We start from the raw sequence: 17,951 nt of genomic DNA on the forward strand, positions 1-17,951 counted from the left end.
AATTGGCATTAGCTAGCATTAGCCATATTGCATGGTCAGGATGGTCAGGGTCTTCTGGTGCCATTATTCGGGGAGCGGCTCCTTTGCCGGGTAGGGATTAAGGCGCACGCATATGCAGCTCATGATTGGGGGACAGCGCAGCGTATTGAATTTTTTTTTCTCCTTCTTTCTCTTCTCCTTCTTCCACGTCAAAACTACTGCTCAGCTCATCAGCCTGCTCTAACACCCTTGCATCTTTTTGGGGCCTTTTTTGCCGCGAGTTCCAAGAAGGATCATCACTCTTTTGCTTGGCTTTCATGATCCATTGAGACAAGACGGACATTGCCCATCCTCTTGTATGCAACTGTAGGATATTGTGCATGGAGCGGGATTTTGACTAGCCCCTCCTTCCTTCTTTTGACACCTCTGTACAAAGTACTTTTATTGTATTATTATTATTTGTTTGTTATTCGTATAGTGGTGCAGGGCCAATATCTCTGAGGACCCCCCGGCCTTCCTTGCCCTTCTTGTTCTATAACATGACGCTTCGTCAACTCACCCGGCTGGAGTCTATTTCTAGAATCTCCCTAGCAACAACCTCTTCCTTACCCCATACTACAAAGCGATACCCGCTTGCTGTTCTTTCTATAGCTGCTACAAGGTGTCTCAGGAACTACCAAACAAGTTCATCCTCACCTGCACCACGGCAAGTAAAAAAAAAAAAAACACACAACAGGCATCTCCACCTACTACTTCAATACCCACCCACCTCCTCCATCCAGCCTTGCCACCTTGACCACTTGAACTACCAAAACCAAAAACCAGTAGGCTAACTCGAGAGCTTATGCAGTTGGACTCCACGCCCCCTCAGCAGCACCACCACCACACCTTTCCATAATACATCATCCTCTGTTCTGCTTCGACCAGAACTCTCCAGTACCAAGCACTCCCGGTCCAGCTCTCTCAGAACACCCCCCGTCAGACACTGCTCCTACCGCAGACAGAACAGCATGTGCAGACTTGCCGGCGGCGAAATTGAGCACACTGGCGGCGCCAACCCGGACCCAACCCAGGGCCGCGAGTTGCTGCCGACCAATGTGATCCCCAAGCACTATGATGTCACGTTGGAACCAGATTTCGACAAGTTCGTCTTCAAAGGAACCGTCCTGGTTGATTTCGACGTCAAGGAAGAGACCAAGTCCATCTCGTTACACACGCTCGAGATTGACATCCACAGCGCTCATGTCAAGGAGGGAGACAAGCTGGTCACGTAAGTTGTTATAGGCAGGGTGTGTCTAGTTGCGCGTGGGTTTGGTATTAACAAGTCACTCGCCTCAGTTCTTCATCTGCCATCACATACGACGAGTCGAAGCAGGTATCCAAGATCGATTTGAAGGATGTCATACCTGCCGGCGGCAAGATTACCCTCGAGGTCAAGTACACTGGCCAATTGAACGATCAGATGGCTGGTTTCTACCGCTCGACTTACAAGAAGCCCGATGGCACCGAGGGCATTCTCGCTACTACACAGATGGAGGCCAATGACTGCCGAAGAGCTTTCCCCTGCTTTGACGAGCCTCTCCACAAGGCAAACTTTACCGTCACCCTCATTGCAGACAAGCACCTGACATGCCTGAGCAACATGGATGTTGCCTCCGAATCCGAGATCGCCTCCGAATTTACAGGTGCAACCAAGAAGGCTGTCAAGTTCAACCCGACCCCTCTCATGTCCACTTACCTCGTAGCTTTTATCATCGGTGAGCTGAACTATATTGAGACGAAGAAGTTCCGGGTCCCAATTCGAGTGTATGCGCCTCCCAGCTCTGACATTGAGCATGGTCGATTCTCCCTTGACCTCGCAGCCCGTACCCTCGAGTACTACGAGAAGATCTTTGGTGCCGACTTCCCTCTGCCCAAGATGGACATGGTTGCCATCCCTGATTTTGCGGCTGGCGCCATGGAGAACTGGGGTCTCATCACTTATCGTGTTGTTGATCTTCTCTATGACGAGAAGACAAGTGGTGCCGCCATGAAGGAGCGTGTTGCCGAGGTTGTGCAGCACGAGTTGGCTCACCAATGGTTCGGAAACCTGGTGACCATGGATTGGTGGGAGGGTCTCTGGCTCAACGAGGGTTTCGCAACTCTGATGAGCTGGCTGAGCTGCAACTACTTCTACCCGGAATGGAAGGTCTGGGAGAACTATGTCACGGACAATCTTCAGAGCGCCCTTGGACTTGACTCGCTTCGCAGCAGTCATCCCATCGAAGTCCCGGTCAAGCGTGCCAGCGAAGTCGACCAAATCTTTGACGCCATCTCGTACTCCAAGGGATCGTGTGTCCTTCGCATGATCTCGACTTACCTAGGGGAGGAAACTTTCTTGGAGGGTGTGAGACGGTATATCAAGAAGCACGCCTATGGCAACACCCAGACCGAGGATCTTTGGGCTGCTCTCGAGGACGCTAGTGGCAAGCCTGTGAAAGATATTATGTCAATCTGGACCAAGAACGTTGGATACCCTGTCGTTCAGGTCACGGAGAACAACGACAAGTCGATTCACGTCAAGCAGAACCGCTTCCTTAGAACGGGAGATGTCAAGCCGGAAGAGGACAAGGTCCTGTACCCTGTATTCCTAGGCCTACGAACCAAGGACGGCGTCGATGAGGGTCTGACGCTTTCTGAGCGGGAAGGCAACTTTGAGGTCAAGGACTTGGATTTCTTCAAGCTCAATGCTAATCATACTAGCATCTACCGAACCTCGTATACCCCAGAGCGCCTTGAGAAGCTTGGCCAATCTGCCAAAGAGGGTCTTTTGAGCGTGGAGGATCGTGCTGGTATGATCGCTGACGCTGGTGCCTTGGCGGTGTCGGGTTACCAAAAGACCTCTGGTGTGTTGAACTTGCTCAAGGGCTTCGACACTGAGGACTCCTTTGTTGTGTGGAGCGAGATCATTGCTCGCAACTCGACTGTACAGTCCGCTTGGGTCTTTGAGGACAAGTCGGTTAAGGATGGCCTGGAGGCTTTCGTTAGGGACCTTGTTAGCGAGCGAGCCCACAAGCAAGGATGGATCTTTAGTGACAAGGACGGCCACGTTGAGCAACAATTCAAGGCCATGGTCTTTGGTGCTGCCGGTATTGCAGGCGACAAGCAGATCATTGCAGCTGCAAAGGACATGTTCGCCAAGTACGCCGCCGGTGACAAATCTGCCATCCACCCCAACATCCGAGGAAGCGTCTTTGGCATGGCCCTCAAGTATGGAGGAAAGGAAGAGTACGAAGCTATCCTGAACATCTTCCGCAGCTCGAACAACAGTGACGAGCGCAACACGGCCCTTCGCGTGCTCGGTCGCGCCAAGGAGCCCGAACTCATCCAGCGCACCCTGGACTTGATTCTGTCGTCTGAAGTCAAGAGCCAAGATATTTACCTGCCGGCTAGCGGCCTTCGCAGCCATGCCGAGGGTATCGAGGCTCTGTTCAAGTGGATGACGGAGAAGTGGCCCGAGATCTCCAAGCGTCTTAGTGGCAATGCCAACATTTTGGGCAGCATGGTCACCATCTGCACGAGCAGCTTTACCAAGCAGGAGCAGCTCGACCAAGTGGAGGCCTTCTTCAAGGACATTGACACAAAGCTGTTTGCTCAGCCCCTAGCCCAGAGCAAGGACGCGATCAGGAGTAAGATTGCTTGGGTCAAGCGTGATGGCGACGACGTTGCCTCGTGGGTCAAGAGCAACGGTTACTGACTACACAAAGCATACCTGTAAGGATCAAGTGCTTGGTCAGTAGAATATTACCATGTTTGCGAGTCTTGGTGATGAGTGAGTTCATCATGACGGGCACAAGTCTGCCATGTTGTTTTTTAATCGTGTCCGAGCTGGACTTGTATAACACTCACTCCCGACTAGTATAAAACTAGACCTTGATCTGTGAGAGAAATGAAAAGAAATATCAACAAGTCAACCACACTTGTCAATTGTGCTTCCTTGAAAGTGATGCTTATTGGTGATGCTTATTGGTGGTCTGCAAATATATTGCAATAATATCCTTGCTGTTGGTCATGACACGAATTTGCGGTTCTGCGGCACAGCATTGAGTCAAAACCAACGACAGAGACAATATACCTTGGCCGTGAACGTTTCTCTTATTGTCCTTCTTTGCGCATCACAGATCTGGTTCAAATCTCAAAGGTTGTGCCGGCACTAATACAGGTATGTACCTCAAGTCCCTGGCAATCAGTAGTGCTTACTTACTTACCTTTGTGTGAAGCAGAAGGATCAGCCAACGAAAGAAAAACAATCAGACCTCAGGAACCAGCCTGTCAATCTACTACATTGTAAAGCACAGCAATCGAGCTTCCCAACTTGTCCCGAACCAGTGTGCACTCATCCTGTTCTGGGAGAGCCTCAATCCGCTCAGCAAGTCATATATCACCCACCTAAACAGTCAATCGATCAATCAATCAACCCATTAGACCACCAATCCTCAGAAACAGAAAGCAAAAGTCCACGGCAAAGAAAAAAAAAAAATGGCAAACACGAGGAAACCAACAGCCTCCCTCCTACCGCTCCTACCGCGCATCTTCTTCCTCTACCTGGAGCCCGTCATCATCCCCTGCGGCATGGTCATGGCCTACTCGACGCGGCTGCCCGCGCTCGCCGCGGGGCCGCCGTACGACGTGGCGGTGCTCTCGGGCCCGGGCCTCTCGGCCACGTACCTCTTGTGCATGCTCGTCTACGGCCTCTTGATTCTCCTGTCCAGCCCGCCGAATCCGGCGCTGCTCAAGCGGCACATCGCCCTCTTGACGCTCGCCGACGTGGTGCATTGGCTGGTTATCCTGTCGACCTTGTCCGAGGCCGAGGCTGCCGCCACCGGTCAAGATCCCGCGGGTTTGTGGTCCCATCTCCACCCGTCAAAGTGGTATCACGACGAAAATGCCCGCATGCTCATGCTCGGGCCCCTGCTTATGTTTTGCGTCAAGATTGCCACGCTCACGGGTCTGTTTGGTCGGATTGGAGATGCTTGATTGGGGAAGACAACGGCCCTCCCCGGCCCTCACGGTTGCAGATGTGAGTGGATGCCTGGGCTCAGGTCCTCTGATGGACCCGACGGAGTAGTCAAGACCTCGGGAATACGCAGGTCCGGGACATCTTTCGGCTGTGGCTTGCGGAAGCTTCAAAGGGCGCCGCATTCTAGGCAACTTGTGGGCAAGCCGTGAATCAGGTGGCGTTCTGTCTATACCACATGCAGCATGACTTGTCTTGCAAGCCTCGAACGCATTGAAAATTTCCGTGTATAGCAGCGATCTATCATTCAACTCGACAGTAATTTCAAGTTCTTGTTTGATAGGGAATATTTCGTTCATGATGTTTTTATATATATGCTCTGGTCGTGTGCAACGAACCTCATTAGGCGGGCGCCTCTCTATGTACAGTACACGCCATGGCCGCTGGCTCGTTTCGGCCTACTATATCGTTCGTAAGGTATCATCAACGCCTGTAAACGCCGGCCATTTATTAGGCTTTCATGCTTTTTGCGTGCCAAATCATGGCAATGCGCTTATGCCAAAAACAGCTGATTTCATTCCAATTATCCTGGTCATTCCCTTCTTGCGCTCAACAAATCCAACTGCAAAGATAATTCATCCAAATGTATTTGACCTGACGCCGACAAACGGTATCTGGGTTGCTCCGAGAGTACAGACTAGGAAGTCGACGAAGCCCCAGAGTCTGCCGTCTTTTCCGAGATCTCGTGCGAGTCGGGAATTGTTTTCGTGGGAGGCTCAGGCTTTCCTTCTCCCTTTTCCTTGTTAAAGTTCTTCAGGCCGCGGTTGGCTGGCGGGGTCTCGCCACGGAAGTAACTGTGAATCTCATCGGTGTAATCCTCATCCTCGTCGACCATGTGAGCCTGCTCGGGATCCTCCTTGGCAGCCTGCTTCTCCTCCCAGTCGGACTTGATGTCACGAATCTTGGCCTTGAGGTCGGTGTCGGGGTGGTAGGGCTTGCCGACGCCCAACCAACGCTCCCACATGGACAAGTGCTGGGGGTGGATGGCGATGCCGTGGTATTCGTCAGAGCGGTCGTTGAGAATGTATTGCCAGCGGCGCTCCTGCTCCTTCAGGTCGAGGCCAGTAGTGTCAGGAAGCCAGATCCAGGTGACGAGCATACCGGCGAGACCAAACCAGGGAACAACGTAGAACTTGGTCTGGTTGTCGATGTAGTTGTACAGGACAGAGGCGAGCAGAGCTCCAGACTTTCCGATACAGGCAGAGAAACCGTGGGCACTGGCGCGGATCTGGGTGGGGAAGACCTCACCGGCAACCAGGAAAGTGACGGCGTTGGGACCGAATTGGTTGAAGAAGGACGACAAAAAGTACATGGCCTGGAAAGAGTGGACTCCAGCGGAGCTGGTGTAGTACTCGTACTTGAAAGCAGGAATCACAAACATGATGAAGCACATGAAGAATCCGACCTGCTGCATCATCTTGCGTCCGTACATCTTGTTGTCAATCAGAAGAGATGCGGCGTAGTAACCACAGAGCGAAACAACGCAGTTGACCAAGTTCCAGGTCCAAGTAGTCATGACCGAAGAAGGGTTGTTGGAGACAATGTTGATGAATTGTCCCTGGAACAACTTGTTGCCGTAGAAGAAAACGTCGTTGCAGAACCAGCCCAGAGCAGTAGCAAAGATGCGACCGCCAAAGTTCTTGAAGGTCAGCTTCATCGACTTGACATCGTAGCCGGTAACATTGGCCTTCTTCTTGGCCTGATCAAGCTTCTTGCCGGCAGAAGGCATCTTCCAGGTACGGTAATAGACAAGCCACAGTGTTCCCAAGGCGGGAAAGGCAAAGGACAGACGGAAGACCCACTGAGTGGCAGTCTCGCTGTAGGGCGGGTTGCCGTAGCCGCGGTTGAAGATGAACATGAGGACAATGAGGATGACCTGGTTGACAAACTGACCCCAACCCTGCATCATGAAGGCCATGGTGACCTTGCGGCCACGGTGCAGACGATCGTCGCGAGTCGAGAGTTTTCCAGCAGAGACGGCATTTTCCATTGAGGATGTGGCGGTAATGGGGTATTCTCCACCGACACCAAATCCGTAGAAGAACAAAGCCCAGGCGTAGCAAATAATCCAGCCATTGAGGGTGACACCCCAGGAACCAGTCAGGATGCACAGGCCAAGGAACATGATGAAGGCATCTTGAATAAGACCCCATCGTCGTCCGACCCAATCACCGATAATCTATTGTGTAAATGATTAGCCTCACAGTTCAGATGAGTGAATTGCGAGAGTTGACTTACACCGACGCCGACTTGACCAACCATGATACCGATAACCTCGAGATAAGTAATGGAAGACACCCAGTTGTGACTGCACTCAGTGGGGCTGCTACCCCAGCACTGAGGCCAGACAGACTTGAACAGCGGCTCAAGGTTACCAATGGAGAACAGGACGTAACCCTCGAGACCGAGACCAGCACCGGGCAGAATGGCGTGCCTCCAGTACCAGCCGATAGGGCTCAGAGGGTCCTTCTTCATCATGGACCAGATGGTGCTGAGCTCGTCCTTGGCCTCGGCCTTGTCGACCGAATTGACAAAGCTCCATCGCTTCCAGAAGGGCAGGTCGGCCCAGTAAACGCCTTCGGAAGTATACGAATCATCGGGCTGAGTGATGTGCTTGAAGATGTCCTTCTCGTAGTCCGTGGCAGGGGGAACATGTGTATCTTGGGGGTATTCCTCGTACTCGTTGCCAAAGGCAGGTCCGTGAGGCACAGGAAGCTCACCAATGGGCGGTTCGTGCTCGTGACGACGCAGGAGGCCAGCCATGACGGGCGACTTGTGTCGATTTCTTTTTTTGGAGGGGGGTTTTGTTGAGTTTTCCGTTGTTGTTGTAGATGGATGGATGGTGGTGAGTTAATGTTTGTTGTATACAGGTATTTCTGTTGTAAAGATGTTGCTGTGAAATTTAATTGAATAAGTCACAGTCTTACAGCATCTGGAGTTGTCGTTGTTGTTCTGCTATACTCTCTTCTGTCTCCCCTCTCTTCCCAGAATATATGTTGTTTTCTAGGTAGGGAATGGTATGAGCAAAGTGTAGTTGGATAATGTGCGAGACGCTGGTTGGGGAACCCAGACGTCGAACCTCGAACAACTTCTTTGGAGATGAAGGTGTGTTTGAAGGATGAAGGGAAGAGAAGAAGAGGGAGAGCGGAGGAGGGAAGTAGCAAAGGGCAGATGCCGTCAAATATGAAGGTTAGCCAAACAGGTCAGTCAGGAATTAAAAAAAAAAAAAAGTCATCCCACCAGGTTCCTAACCTAGACAATTCCGAAGAACGAGGCGGGCTTCATGGAAGGGCCGAGCTCGTGGGTTTGGAAACTGCTGCTGCCATGTACCTAGTGTGGACAAAAGGGTCCGCAATAAAGTCCCAGTTACCCAGAGTATAGCGCGGCCAGCGGCGACTACTATGGTGTAGAAAAATCTCTTTTTGGCCATGTTCGGTAGCTAAAAGTGTAGCTCAACGTGCCAGGGCCCGGCGCATATCCCCGACATGGCAGGGATCGAGGCTGCATACACACAACCAAAAAAAGTACTTACCGCATGTACATCTATCTGGCAGCGGCAGATATATCGTTTTCACGCCAACCTTTTGACTTTTTACATTCATACGCATCGGACGGACACTGCGGATACGTTCCCTTCTCTCAAGCTGTCTCTCATGATCAAGAGTATCCCTCCCCATGGCAGCGGGCGGTACGTAGACTTCCATGACCAAAAAGCCATGATCAGCCGAATCAAGACGCTGTCTCCCCCCCACGCCCCAAAAACGGCCAATACCGATAGGATCTTGGCGAATGGAGCCAGGCATCGTACCCGGCAAAACTCAGATTCATAGAGGTGCTGCTGATTTATGCTGGATGTCCTCTGGCTGACGGAATAAAAGGCGATTCACGTTGAGACTGACCACTCGCGAGGGTTCCCTCATCCTCGTGGGAGCCTTTGGAGAGGGTGGAGGGAGGGGTCAGCCAAAGGCCCGAAGGTTTTTTTCTTTTTTTCTTTTTTCCTGCTCAAAAGCCAGCAGTTGGTAGAGGCTCATCGGTGATCTGTCCATGAACTCTAACATGGGAGGCAAAGGCCACCAGATGGGCATTGGCAGGACCCCAACTCCCAAGGATAGGGACAAAAAAGACATCATGATCTGAGAAGGGCGATACAGTTGAGTGGGGAGTTGCGCGCATCTCTGTGGGCATCAGGATTCCCCTGGAGATGACGAGCCGCATGCGATTCGTCCAAGATGCGCAGAGAAGCTTAAGACATTTTGACCAATCAGAGAGCTCAAAACTCCCACGTGTAGTCGACAATTGGCTTCCAGAGCCCACGGCTAGGGCGACATGGCTAAGGTAGTACTGCGCAATGCTTGCAGCTACAGATGGCTGGACTCTTTTTTCCCCCCCTGACTGACTGACTGGAGCATCACAACGCTGGACAAGGTCCAAACTGCGGGAGAGGCAATACAACGCTAGCAGGCAGTGCCAGGGTGACATCACGAAGCCAGCGCCCGCTCCCCGCCGAGTTGTCGTCGTCGTACGCATTCCGTAGACACTCGCAGATGGAACCCGACCGCAAGCCACATCTCGAGTCTTTTCCTTCTTCTGCCTCGTCTGCAGCCCAGCCGACCTTGGCAATGGAGCTTGTTTTGTGCAGCCAAGCCAATCCACTCACACTTTTTGTTCATTCAGGAAAGTGGTCGCGTGAGCAAATGTTGAAAAAATTCTCGAGTGTCGTGTGTGTCGAGGATAACACGGCAAGTCACCAACAAAAGCCGACAAGACCAACACATCATCGCAATTTGTGCACGTGTAGGTGTATACTCCGCAAAAAATAACACACACATATACACACAACCCGCAACAACGGTGATGGAATATTCTACTCCAGTACTCCATAGTTGCAATTACACACTATTGAGTAAAGACAAAGCCGGAAAAATAGGGTCTCGCTGCGCATGGGCATCTCTTCTCCGTCCCCATTCGACAAAACCGCTTCTGCTAGCCGGCGCGGAGGTGCACGATTGATCAAGGGCTCGGCCAATTAGTGGATTGTGCCCTCTCCTCTCGAAAGCCTCCCTCTCTCTTTTGCTTGGTGACCGACATGTTACACAGTACGTCCATGCAGGGACCGTTGATCCGTTGCGTGATCCGACAATTCCTAATAACACTGACACCAGATGAGCTGACATGTCCGTCCATCCATCCCTGAACCAGTCATCCAGTCAAGTGTTAGGGTCCTGGTTTGCTCTGGTTACCTATCCAGATGTAATCAATGTATTGCTAGGTAGGACCCGGCTCGATCCCGACCTGCAACCTGCGAGCGGCGCGGCTGGGATACGAATTCAGACACCGAGCAACGGGCGAGCACTCTCAATACACAGTAATAATCCATGGAGACTCGACTCCATTGTAACCCCCACAAGAAATAGTGGTTTTGCGATCCAAACCTGCAGCCGTCTCGCGGCCATCTTTCCTTCATGGTACCGAAACACAGGTAAAAACGGAGTCGAGCACCGCCAATCTGGGCCCATTATTGCATACATGGCAAAGCATGGTGGCCAGTCCCCCGGCTCTCCGCGCTTGCCTCGCCTAGCCGAGGCCCTCTTCTTTTTCTTCTTGTCTCAAGTCGTGGCCGAAAGAGAAGGAGGAGCAGCATTCATTGAGCAACCCACGAATTCTGTAATGAATAAATAAAAATGGGAAAAAGATAGGAGGAACAACGGTCCACGGACGGCCCAGCCCAGCCGCTTCCGAAAGAAATCCATGTGACAAGACAGCAATGATCAACACGTTGCATTATCTCGCATAGAGGATTATGAATATTGTCATTCCAACCAACAACTCTAGAACCAATATCGCATTACACACCCAGCCTCTCACGGTTGCAAGTTGTCCCGTAGCTTTGGCCTTGTGAACCATTTCACTGAGGAGATGGGTGATGCTCACCATGTGGCACAAGTATATCTATTTTGAAATATAGTTTTGACTATTTCCTGGTGATGCAGTAACTAGATCAATGTCTACATCTGTCAATGGAATAAAAGGACAGGCTTGCCCGTTTCTACAACATCCTTAAAGTATTGAATGTATCCTTGACCACGAAGCGAATATACTCCATGGGATAGCAACCCAATATTAATTTCTAAATTCGTGCTTTACAGACGAATTTTATCTCAAGTTCGCTCGAAAGATACCCTAAAGTTCCAACTACAACAAAATAACTGCGATACAGGTTTTATTCATTTTCTGTATCATTCCTTTCTTTGTCTTTTCTTTTTCCTTTAAAAATGGCACGAATCATTTTGCTGCATGCAAGAATGTCAAAATGCCTAATGCGGTAGCCGGTAGCAGTAGCCAATTAAAAAAAACGCGACGCCAACGCGTAGCTTGGCGCGTCTTAGCAGTACGTAGCTCACTATTAATCCGGCATCATTTACATCATTAGCTCTCCAAAAACCTGGGATAGCTCACAGCAGCCGTAATACCATTTGTCCATTCGCAGCACGCTTTCGGTTTCTCTTTCTGTTGAACCCGCAATACATTAGAGTGACTTGGCCTGTATGACTTTTTTTGTTTTCGATTGCTTCAGTAAAGGTAAGCAGACATAACGTCAATACATACCCGGCAAGCTACGACAATGCCTCTACGCCAGTCGCCGCGCAAGCGAACGACCATCGCGACGACGAAACCCCAAGTCAAGACAGAGGAGCCCGCTCCCTCTACTCGCAGAGGCACAGCTACAACATCAGCCAAGAGGACGACAACGAAGCGCAAAGTAGAGGTCGTTGCATCGGAAGAAGACGAGGACGAGGAAGAAGAAGAAGAACAAGACAACAAGAAGGCCAAGGTCAAGACGGAAACGAAAGCAGCAGATCAAAAGAAACCGGCGCCGGCCGCCAAGAAGCGCAAGACGACTGCCGCCTCGTCGGCGGGAAGCAAGAAATCAAAAGCAGAAGATATGCCGCCGTTGGCGCCCAGGACGGCCGTTGCCTCTCTCAAAAAGGCCATGTACGTGGGCGCGCACGTGTCGGCCGCGGGAGGTGTACAAAACGCCGTGTCCAACGCCACGCACATTGGTGCCAATGCCTTTGCCCTGTTCCTCAAGTCCCAGCGCAAATGGGATAACCCGCCCATGGCGCCCGAGGCCATCTCGGGCTTTCACCACGCCTGCAAGCACGGCAGCAGCAACCGGATCAAGGAGGAGAAGAGCGAAGAGGGCAGTGGTGAGGCGGCCTGGGATGCCGCCAAGCACTGCGTCCCCCACGGTTCGTACCTCGTCAATCTGGCCGCCGCCGAGCGCGCCAAGGCAGACCAGGCGTACACTGCCTTTCTCGACGACCTGAAGCGGTGCGAGCAGCTCGGCATCCGGCTGTACAACTTCCACCCGGGCAACACCAACGGGGAGCCACGGCCCGCGGCACTGGCGCGAATCGCCGCGCAGCTCAACAAGGCGCACGCCGCGACAAAGGACGTCATTACTCTGCTCGAGAACATGGCCGGTCAGGGCAACGTCGTGGGCACCACGTGGGAGGACCTGCGCGACATTATTGCCCTGGTCGACGACAAGAGCCGCGTCGGCGTCTGCATCGACACGTGCCACGCCTTTGCCGCCGGCTACGACTTGCGGACCCCCGAGGTCTTTGCCGAGACCGTCGCGGCCTTTGATGCCATTGTCGGCCGGAGCTACCTGCGTGCTTTTCACGTCAATGACAGCAAGGCCCCCTTTGACTCGCACCGCGACCTGCACGCCAATATTGGTACCGGCTTTCTCGGCCTGCGCGCCTTTCACAGCCTCGTCAACACGGATGGCTTTGCGGGTCTGCCCATGGTGCTCGAGACGCCCATTGACCGCAAGGGCCCCGATGGCAAGTCGGTCGAGGACAAGCAGGTATGGGCCGACGAGATCAAATTGCTCGAGTCCCTGATTGGTATGGATCCTGAGAGTGACGAGTTCAAGGCCCTCGACAAGAGGCTACAAAAGGAGGGCGAGGCAGAGCGCAAAAAGATTCAGGACCAGGTCGATCGCAAAGCTGACAAGGACGCCAAGAAGGGTACCAAGGGGAAGAAGACTATCGACAAGTATTTCGGTGGCAAGACGAAGAAGAAGGCAGAGGAGGACAGCGAGTCAGAGTAATGTCCAGGCTGAGGAAGAAGAAGCACCACGAGTCACGAAACAGTCACCCGAGTAATAGCCTTGTCTTTGTATAGAAGATATATTGGCATCGCTGTGAAAATGGGGGTATGTAAAAAAGCAGAGCCAAACATTGGGCAAACCTCCACACCAACCCCCAACGCCGATTGTACGATATTTATGTAAAAGAGAGAAGGAGAGGGCAAAAAATGGCAGCGTCCCCTATATACACCCTGGGAGGGGCTATGATGATCTTGGCCAGAAAAAGAGACAGAGAAGAGCCTTGAAACCCCTATTCCTAGGGAGAAAGGGAGCCGAATGCAGCAGCAGCTCTGATGATTAAAACAAATGAAACGCCTCATACGCATATATGATTTTTTCCTTCCCATGAGTCATTCTTGTTTTGTGTCGTTTCTTTCCATGTCCTGCGTCCTCCGATCGTGGAAAATAACCCTGTATAACAACAAATGAGACCAATGCTTGCCCGCGAAAAAAAAAGGTGAAATTGAAGGAGGAGAAAAGCAGCCCAGTATGTCGTCGACAAGAAGGACGAGCCGAAACAAGGCTCTCAACGGCCCTTGGAACAGCGAGGTCGTCGATTTTCCTACTTCCTCGACCGCGCGCTCGCAAAGCCCTCGACACGGACCATGAGGGCCTTGAGTCCGAGACCCTTTTCGCAGTTGGCCGTGAGCCAGGCCTCCATCTGCTCGCGGACACTGCGCAGGCTCTTGTTGACGGGCATGCGGGCGCCGTCCTCGTGCTCCACGTAGCTGCCCGGATTAAGCAGTAGGTCGAAACAGCCGGCCCACAGGTCTGTCTGCCAGTATCGCTTTAGACTTTCGCGGATCTTGTACCGCCGTCCGGCTGTCGTACCAAGGCCGCCTTGGTCGCACCGGACCGTCTCAATGTAGCGACCAAAGAGCAGACAGTGGATGATGCCGGCGAGACCGTGGTAGTCAATCTGCCAGGTCCAGGGCCGTCCTTCGCGCATCTCGGCGCAGTCAGTGGTGGTCGTCTTCCAGTCAGCGATGAACTGCACGTCCGGGTCAAAAGCACGCATGTCAATGCCGCGTCCAAAGTCAATGAGCACGACACCACGAGCATCCCAGCCACCGCTGCCATCGGCCTGCCATTGGCTGCTCAGATTATGCTCGCTAGAGAGTGCGTCGAGACGTAAAAGGCAATTGTCGGCCTTGAGATCTCCGTGGAGAATCTGCTTCGAGTGCATGGCCTCGACTGTACGAAGCAATTCAATGGTGAAGAACATGGCCAAAGGCTCATCCATAATGCCCGAGGGCTGCTCACGGAAGAAGTTGACCACGTCGAGCAGGGTGCCGTATGGGTGGTACTGAAGGAACAAGAAGCCCTCATCTTGATACAGGTGTAGCTCATGCGCAGCGCTGATGCTGGCCGTGGCCCTGTGTTGGGGGCCAAGTCGTGTGGCAGCGAGCCGCATCATATGGAACTCCCAAGCGGTGGGCGGGACCTCCATCTTGAGAGCTTCCTGTGCAGACCGCTGCGAGGTAGCAAAGGCACCTTTGCCCATCTCGACGGGGGCAGCTTCATCGTCATGGTCCTGTCCAGGGCAGGAATTCTCCACAAGGTAGACAGGGGCGTAAGCGCCAGCCCCCAATTCACGTTTGAGTGTGTAAGTTGACTTGACTTCTGGAAACTCGAGCACAATGGGGTTGCTGATGCTGTTTCGATCACTATTGCCTGGCTTGTTGGCCTTGGCACAGGCCTTGGAGAATCGGCGGATCTCTCCACCGCGGTTGCAGCGAGCGTCACGGTGGTCAAAGAAACCAGAGTACGAGGCCAGTGGCGGGTGCATGACGCGCAGAATCTCCTGTCGTATAGCCTCGTCGACAGGGTTGCATTGTAGTTCAGCGATGAGAGGCCCCTTTGCTACAGATGGCGCCGAATGTTTGCCGGCGGGTCTGTGTAGCTTTGGTTGAGCAATCTTGACTGGAGAGCGGTTGCCACCTAGAATCTCGCGAAGAGGGCTGCTGAGAGGGCCAAAATCTTCATCATCCTCCTCGTCCTCTTCATCTTCCTCTAGGATGTTGTGAGAGGCGGGAGTGGTAGCATATTTAGCAATAGCAGCAGTAGTGAAACCAAGGGAAGATTCTGTGCGTTCTGTTATGGGGGTCATGAAGGGCAAGCGGTTATTAGCCACCTCGGACGCATCCCTATATGGCCGAGAGTTGGGCACATAATCCTCTGGCGGAATGGGAACGAATCGAGTCATGGTCCTGGGGTCATCATCATCGTCATCATCCGTAGGAGTGGACAAGTTGCGGCGTTCCTGAGTATGATCATCGTCATCGGGGCCAAGGAGATCAGATACGGTATCTTCACCGTCCCTGTCCTCCATGTTCACATCATCAGCCTCATCATCGTCACCAGCCTCGCTCGTGGCGATTTGACGAGTGGTGCATGTACTCTCGCCTCCGCTGGTATAGTCGCCGTCGCTCACATACTCGTCGTCATCCTCGCTCTGGTCCTCCCCGTCTGCAGGCTGCAAAGGTGCGTTGAACAGGTCATAAATCTCGTCCGTGGCTGCTCTTGTGTGCAGTGTCATGGTCGGTTCCGATGACTTGTTCTTACGCATCTTTGGCTTTGGCGGCGAGTCCAACTTAGCTTTAACTGTTGGTATATAGTCAGTAACTGCTGTCTTCATAGAGTAAGCTATGCCAACTTACTGATTTGAGTCTCATTGACTTCCATCATCTTTTTCTTCTTGGGCTTGCTGGGCTTTTGCTGCTGCTTTAAAGCACCATTCTCGTCGAGTTCCACAACGTCGTGGTGAACAACCAGCTTGGTAGCAAGTCTTTGGTTAAGCGCATTGGTTTGAGCATTTTCGACAATCGATTCCTGTTCGTTTTCAAAGTCATTGTCCTCGGTTTCATATTCTTCCCAAGAACAATCCAACCAGCCTCGTTTGCTGGCCCAGATTTCTTCGAAACTCAGCTCGGTACCAGGTTCCTCGGGAGTCGGATATATCGCTTCTAGATTAATATAAACACGTTCTCGCCTTCCGTTGGCAGGGTTGATTATCACTTGGTGCTTGGATGGTGCAATGACAATATGGGACTCTGCTATTCTTGCTAGGGACTGAATTACACAAGTGCGTAGAGACCGCCAACCATTAGTCCTATGATCATCAACAATTGACTTGAGGCGGAGAAGGGAAATTTGAAAACTTACCGCATCCCTGAAAATCGCCATCTTGGGGGCACTGCTCTTCTTCCCGCCCGCCTTCAATGTCTCGCCCGCCCATGGCTTGGGCTCCATTTTGTTTTCCTTCTTGCGGTCTGCTAATGATCCGATTGTGTCCCACCCTTTAGAACCCGAGCCCATGGGAGAAGGAGCTGGCGGTGCGGCGTCAGCATCCGAGAAGATGGCCAGCTTGGACTTGGACGGCTTCGAGGTGCTGCCGCCGACACCTGCAGTTGTTCTCGGTGCTTGAGGGTCAGCCGCGCGAGCAGAGGCAAAAGGATCGACTTTAGCAGCCAGTGCAGGACGCATGGCTGGAAGCGCTGGAGAGGAAGGCGCATCGCCTGCATCGGGTTGTGCGGCTAGTCTCTGCTCAAACTCGTTGAACTTGCGCAAGAGACGTGCCGTTGGCCGGGCCTCTCGCTCGATACCGAGCTTGTAGACTTCTTCTGCCTGACTCCAGCGGCCAGCACCTTCTAACCATGCAGCATATTCTTCATAGAATAGAGCAAGGCCCTCGCCAATGCCGTGACGAGACAAGAATATGAAGGTCTCACGTGGAGTATCAGAGAAGAAGTGGATGTAGTGAAGCCAAAGCTTCAGGTATCTTGGGTCGTTCTTGTATTGCGTTGAGCCAATGAAGCTCTTTGTGGCGCGCTCCAGCAATGTGTGGAGTTGTGACTGGGGAGTGGCCTGCGCCGAGGGATAGGCATCAAATGTCCACTTGACATATCGGTCGAAGACATCGAGAGGATCGTCCGAGTCGGCGAGAGTTGTGATCTCGGCCTCATACTTTGCTCTTGTGTGCTCGTTGGCGTCTTTGATATCTGTGGGCGTAGGAATCTGCTGTAGTGGTGTTGGCGAGTAAAGCTGTGCGAGTTTCTTGGCGGAGCGGCCACCGGGCAGCGACTGGATGTTTTCTTTTTGGCCCTCGATCACATCAAAGTTGACGGGGTCGTCTGAAGGCGCCATCTTGGACTGCCTCGACTGCAAAGTCGCTGAATGATGTTTCCAGAACCTGTGTCCAAAGCGAGAGCAAAAGCCAAAAGGCAACGACGGAAAGAAATAGATACCTGCTGGGTTAGTCGCGTGTTTGAAGATGCAAAGAAAGAGTCAATCAAGCGCTGTGGAGTTCAAAATGTCGGCAAATAAAGTATCCATCACTTGCCGCTGATAATAAACCTTGTTGACTGTTTTGGCAGATACCCTTAATGACCCACTAACTGAGAGGTTGTCCTGACAACGCCGACTAGCCTCTTTGGGATGATCAAGCCACAGCTGCCACCAGCCCCGACAGCCGGCAGACTTCAAGCCACATGCTTATACATACACTATTTCGTGTGTACAAGTTTAACGTTGGTACGTACGGAGAATTGACGGGCATTCTCGGTAACTGCCCATCGCTCCAGTTTGAACCGAAGAACCGGAAGTTCTCGGTTACCAACTGTCTCTTACTCCTCTTTACTTTCTTCCCTTTACCTCTACTTTTCCTTCTTCTCACACATGCAAGATGCCCGGAATGATTTCGCGAGTGCGGCTTGCCTAGGGCATCTATTGCACAATATTGGGCACTGATCACTCTTT

General features: G+C 52.3%; 5 protein-coding genes across 5 annotated transcripts; 3 read left to right on the forward strand and 2 right to left on the reverse strand.

The window, feature by feature from the left end:
• Positions 1 to 989: 989 nt before the first annotated feature.
• On the forward strand, positions 990 to 3,715 carry PFICI_01561 (uncharacterized protein; the record flags this gene model as incomplete). The annotated part of the gene is made up of 2 exons (XM_007830142.1): positions 990 to 1,249; positions 1,318 to 3,715. 2 exons carry the CDS (start codon positions 990 to 992, stop codon positions 3,713 to 3,715), a joined length of 2,658 nt encoding a protein of 885 aa, XP_007828333.1.
• A 782-nt stretch (positions 3,716 to 4,497) lies between these two features.
• Positions 4,498 to 4,995, forward strand: PFICI_01562 (uncharacterized protein; the record flags this gene model as incomplete). The annotated part of the gene is made up of 1 exon (XM_007830143.1): positions 4,498 to 4,995. One exon carries the CDS (start codon positions 4,498 to 4,500, stop codon positions 4,993 to 4,995), a length of 498 nt encoding a protein of 165 aa, XP_007828334.1.
• A 677-nt stretch (positions 4,996 to 5,672) lies between these two features.
• Positions 5,673 to 7,798, reverse strand: PFICI_01563 (uncharacterized protein; the record flags this gene model as incomplete). Its single annotated transcript, XM_007830144.1, has 2 exons — positions 5,673 to 7,214; positions 7,274 to 7,798. The coding sequence occupies 2 exons, from the start codon at positions 7,796 to 7,798 to the stop codon at positions 5,673 to 5,675; spliced, it is 2,067 nt and encodes a 688-aa protein (XP_007828335.1).
• A 3,859-nt stretch (positions 7,799 to 11,657) lies between these two features.
• On the forward strand, positions 11,658 to 13,154 carry PFICI_01564 (uncharacterized protein; the record flags this gene model as incomplete). The annotated part of the gene is made up of 1 exon (XM_007830145.1): positions 11,658 to 13,154. The coding sequence occupies one exon, from the start codon at positions 11,658 to 11,660 to the stop codon at positions 13,152 to 13,154; it is 1,497 nt and encodes a 498-aa protein (XP_007828336.1).
• Positions 13,155 to 13,755: 601 nt separating this feature from the next.
• PFICI_01565 (uncharacterized protein) lies at positions 13,756 to 17,339 on the reverse strand (the record flags this gene model as incomplete). The annotated part of the gene is made up of 3 exons (XM_007830146.1): positions 13,756 to 15,797; positions 15,854 to 16,265; positions 16,359 to 17,339. 3 exons carry the CDS (start codon positions 17,337 to 17,339, stop codon positions 13,756 to 13,758), a joined length of 3,435 nt encoding a protein of 1,144 aa, XP_007828337.1.
• Positions 17,340 to 17,951: the final 612 nt, after the last annotated feature.

This window comes from Pestalotiopsis fici, assembly GCF_000516985.1.
Source record: "Pestalotiopsis fici W106-1 unplaced genomic scaffold PFICI_Scf_1, whole genome shotgun sequence".
Taxonomy (NCBI): domain Eukaryota; kingdom Fungi; phylum Ascomycota; class Sordariomycetes; order Amphisphaeriales; family Sporocadaceae; genus Pestalotiopsis; species Pestalotiopsis fici.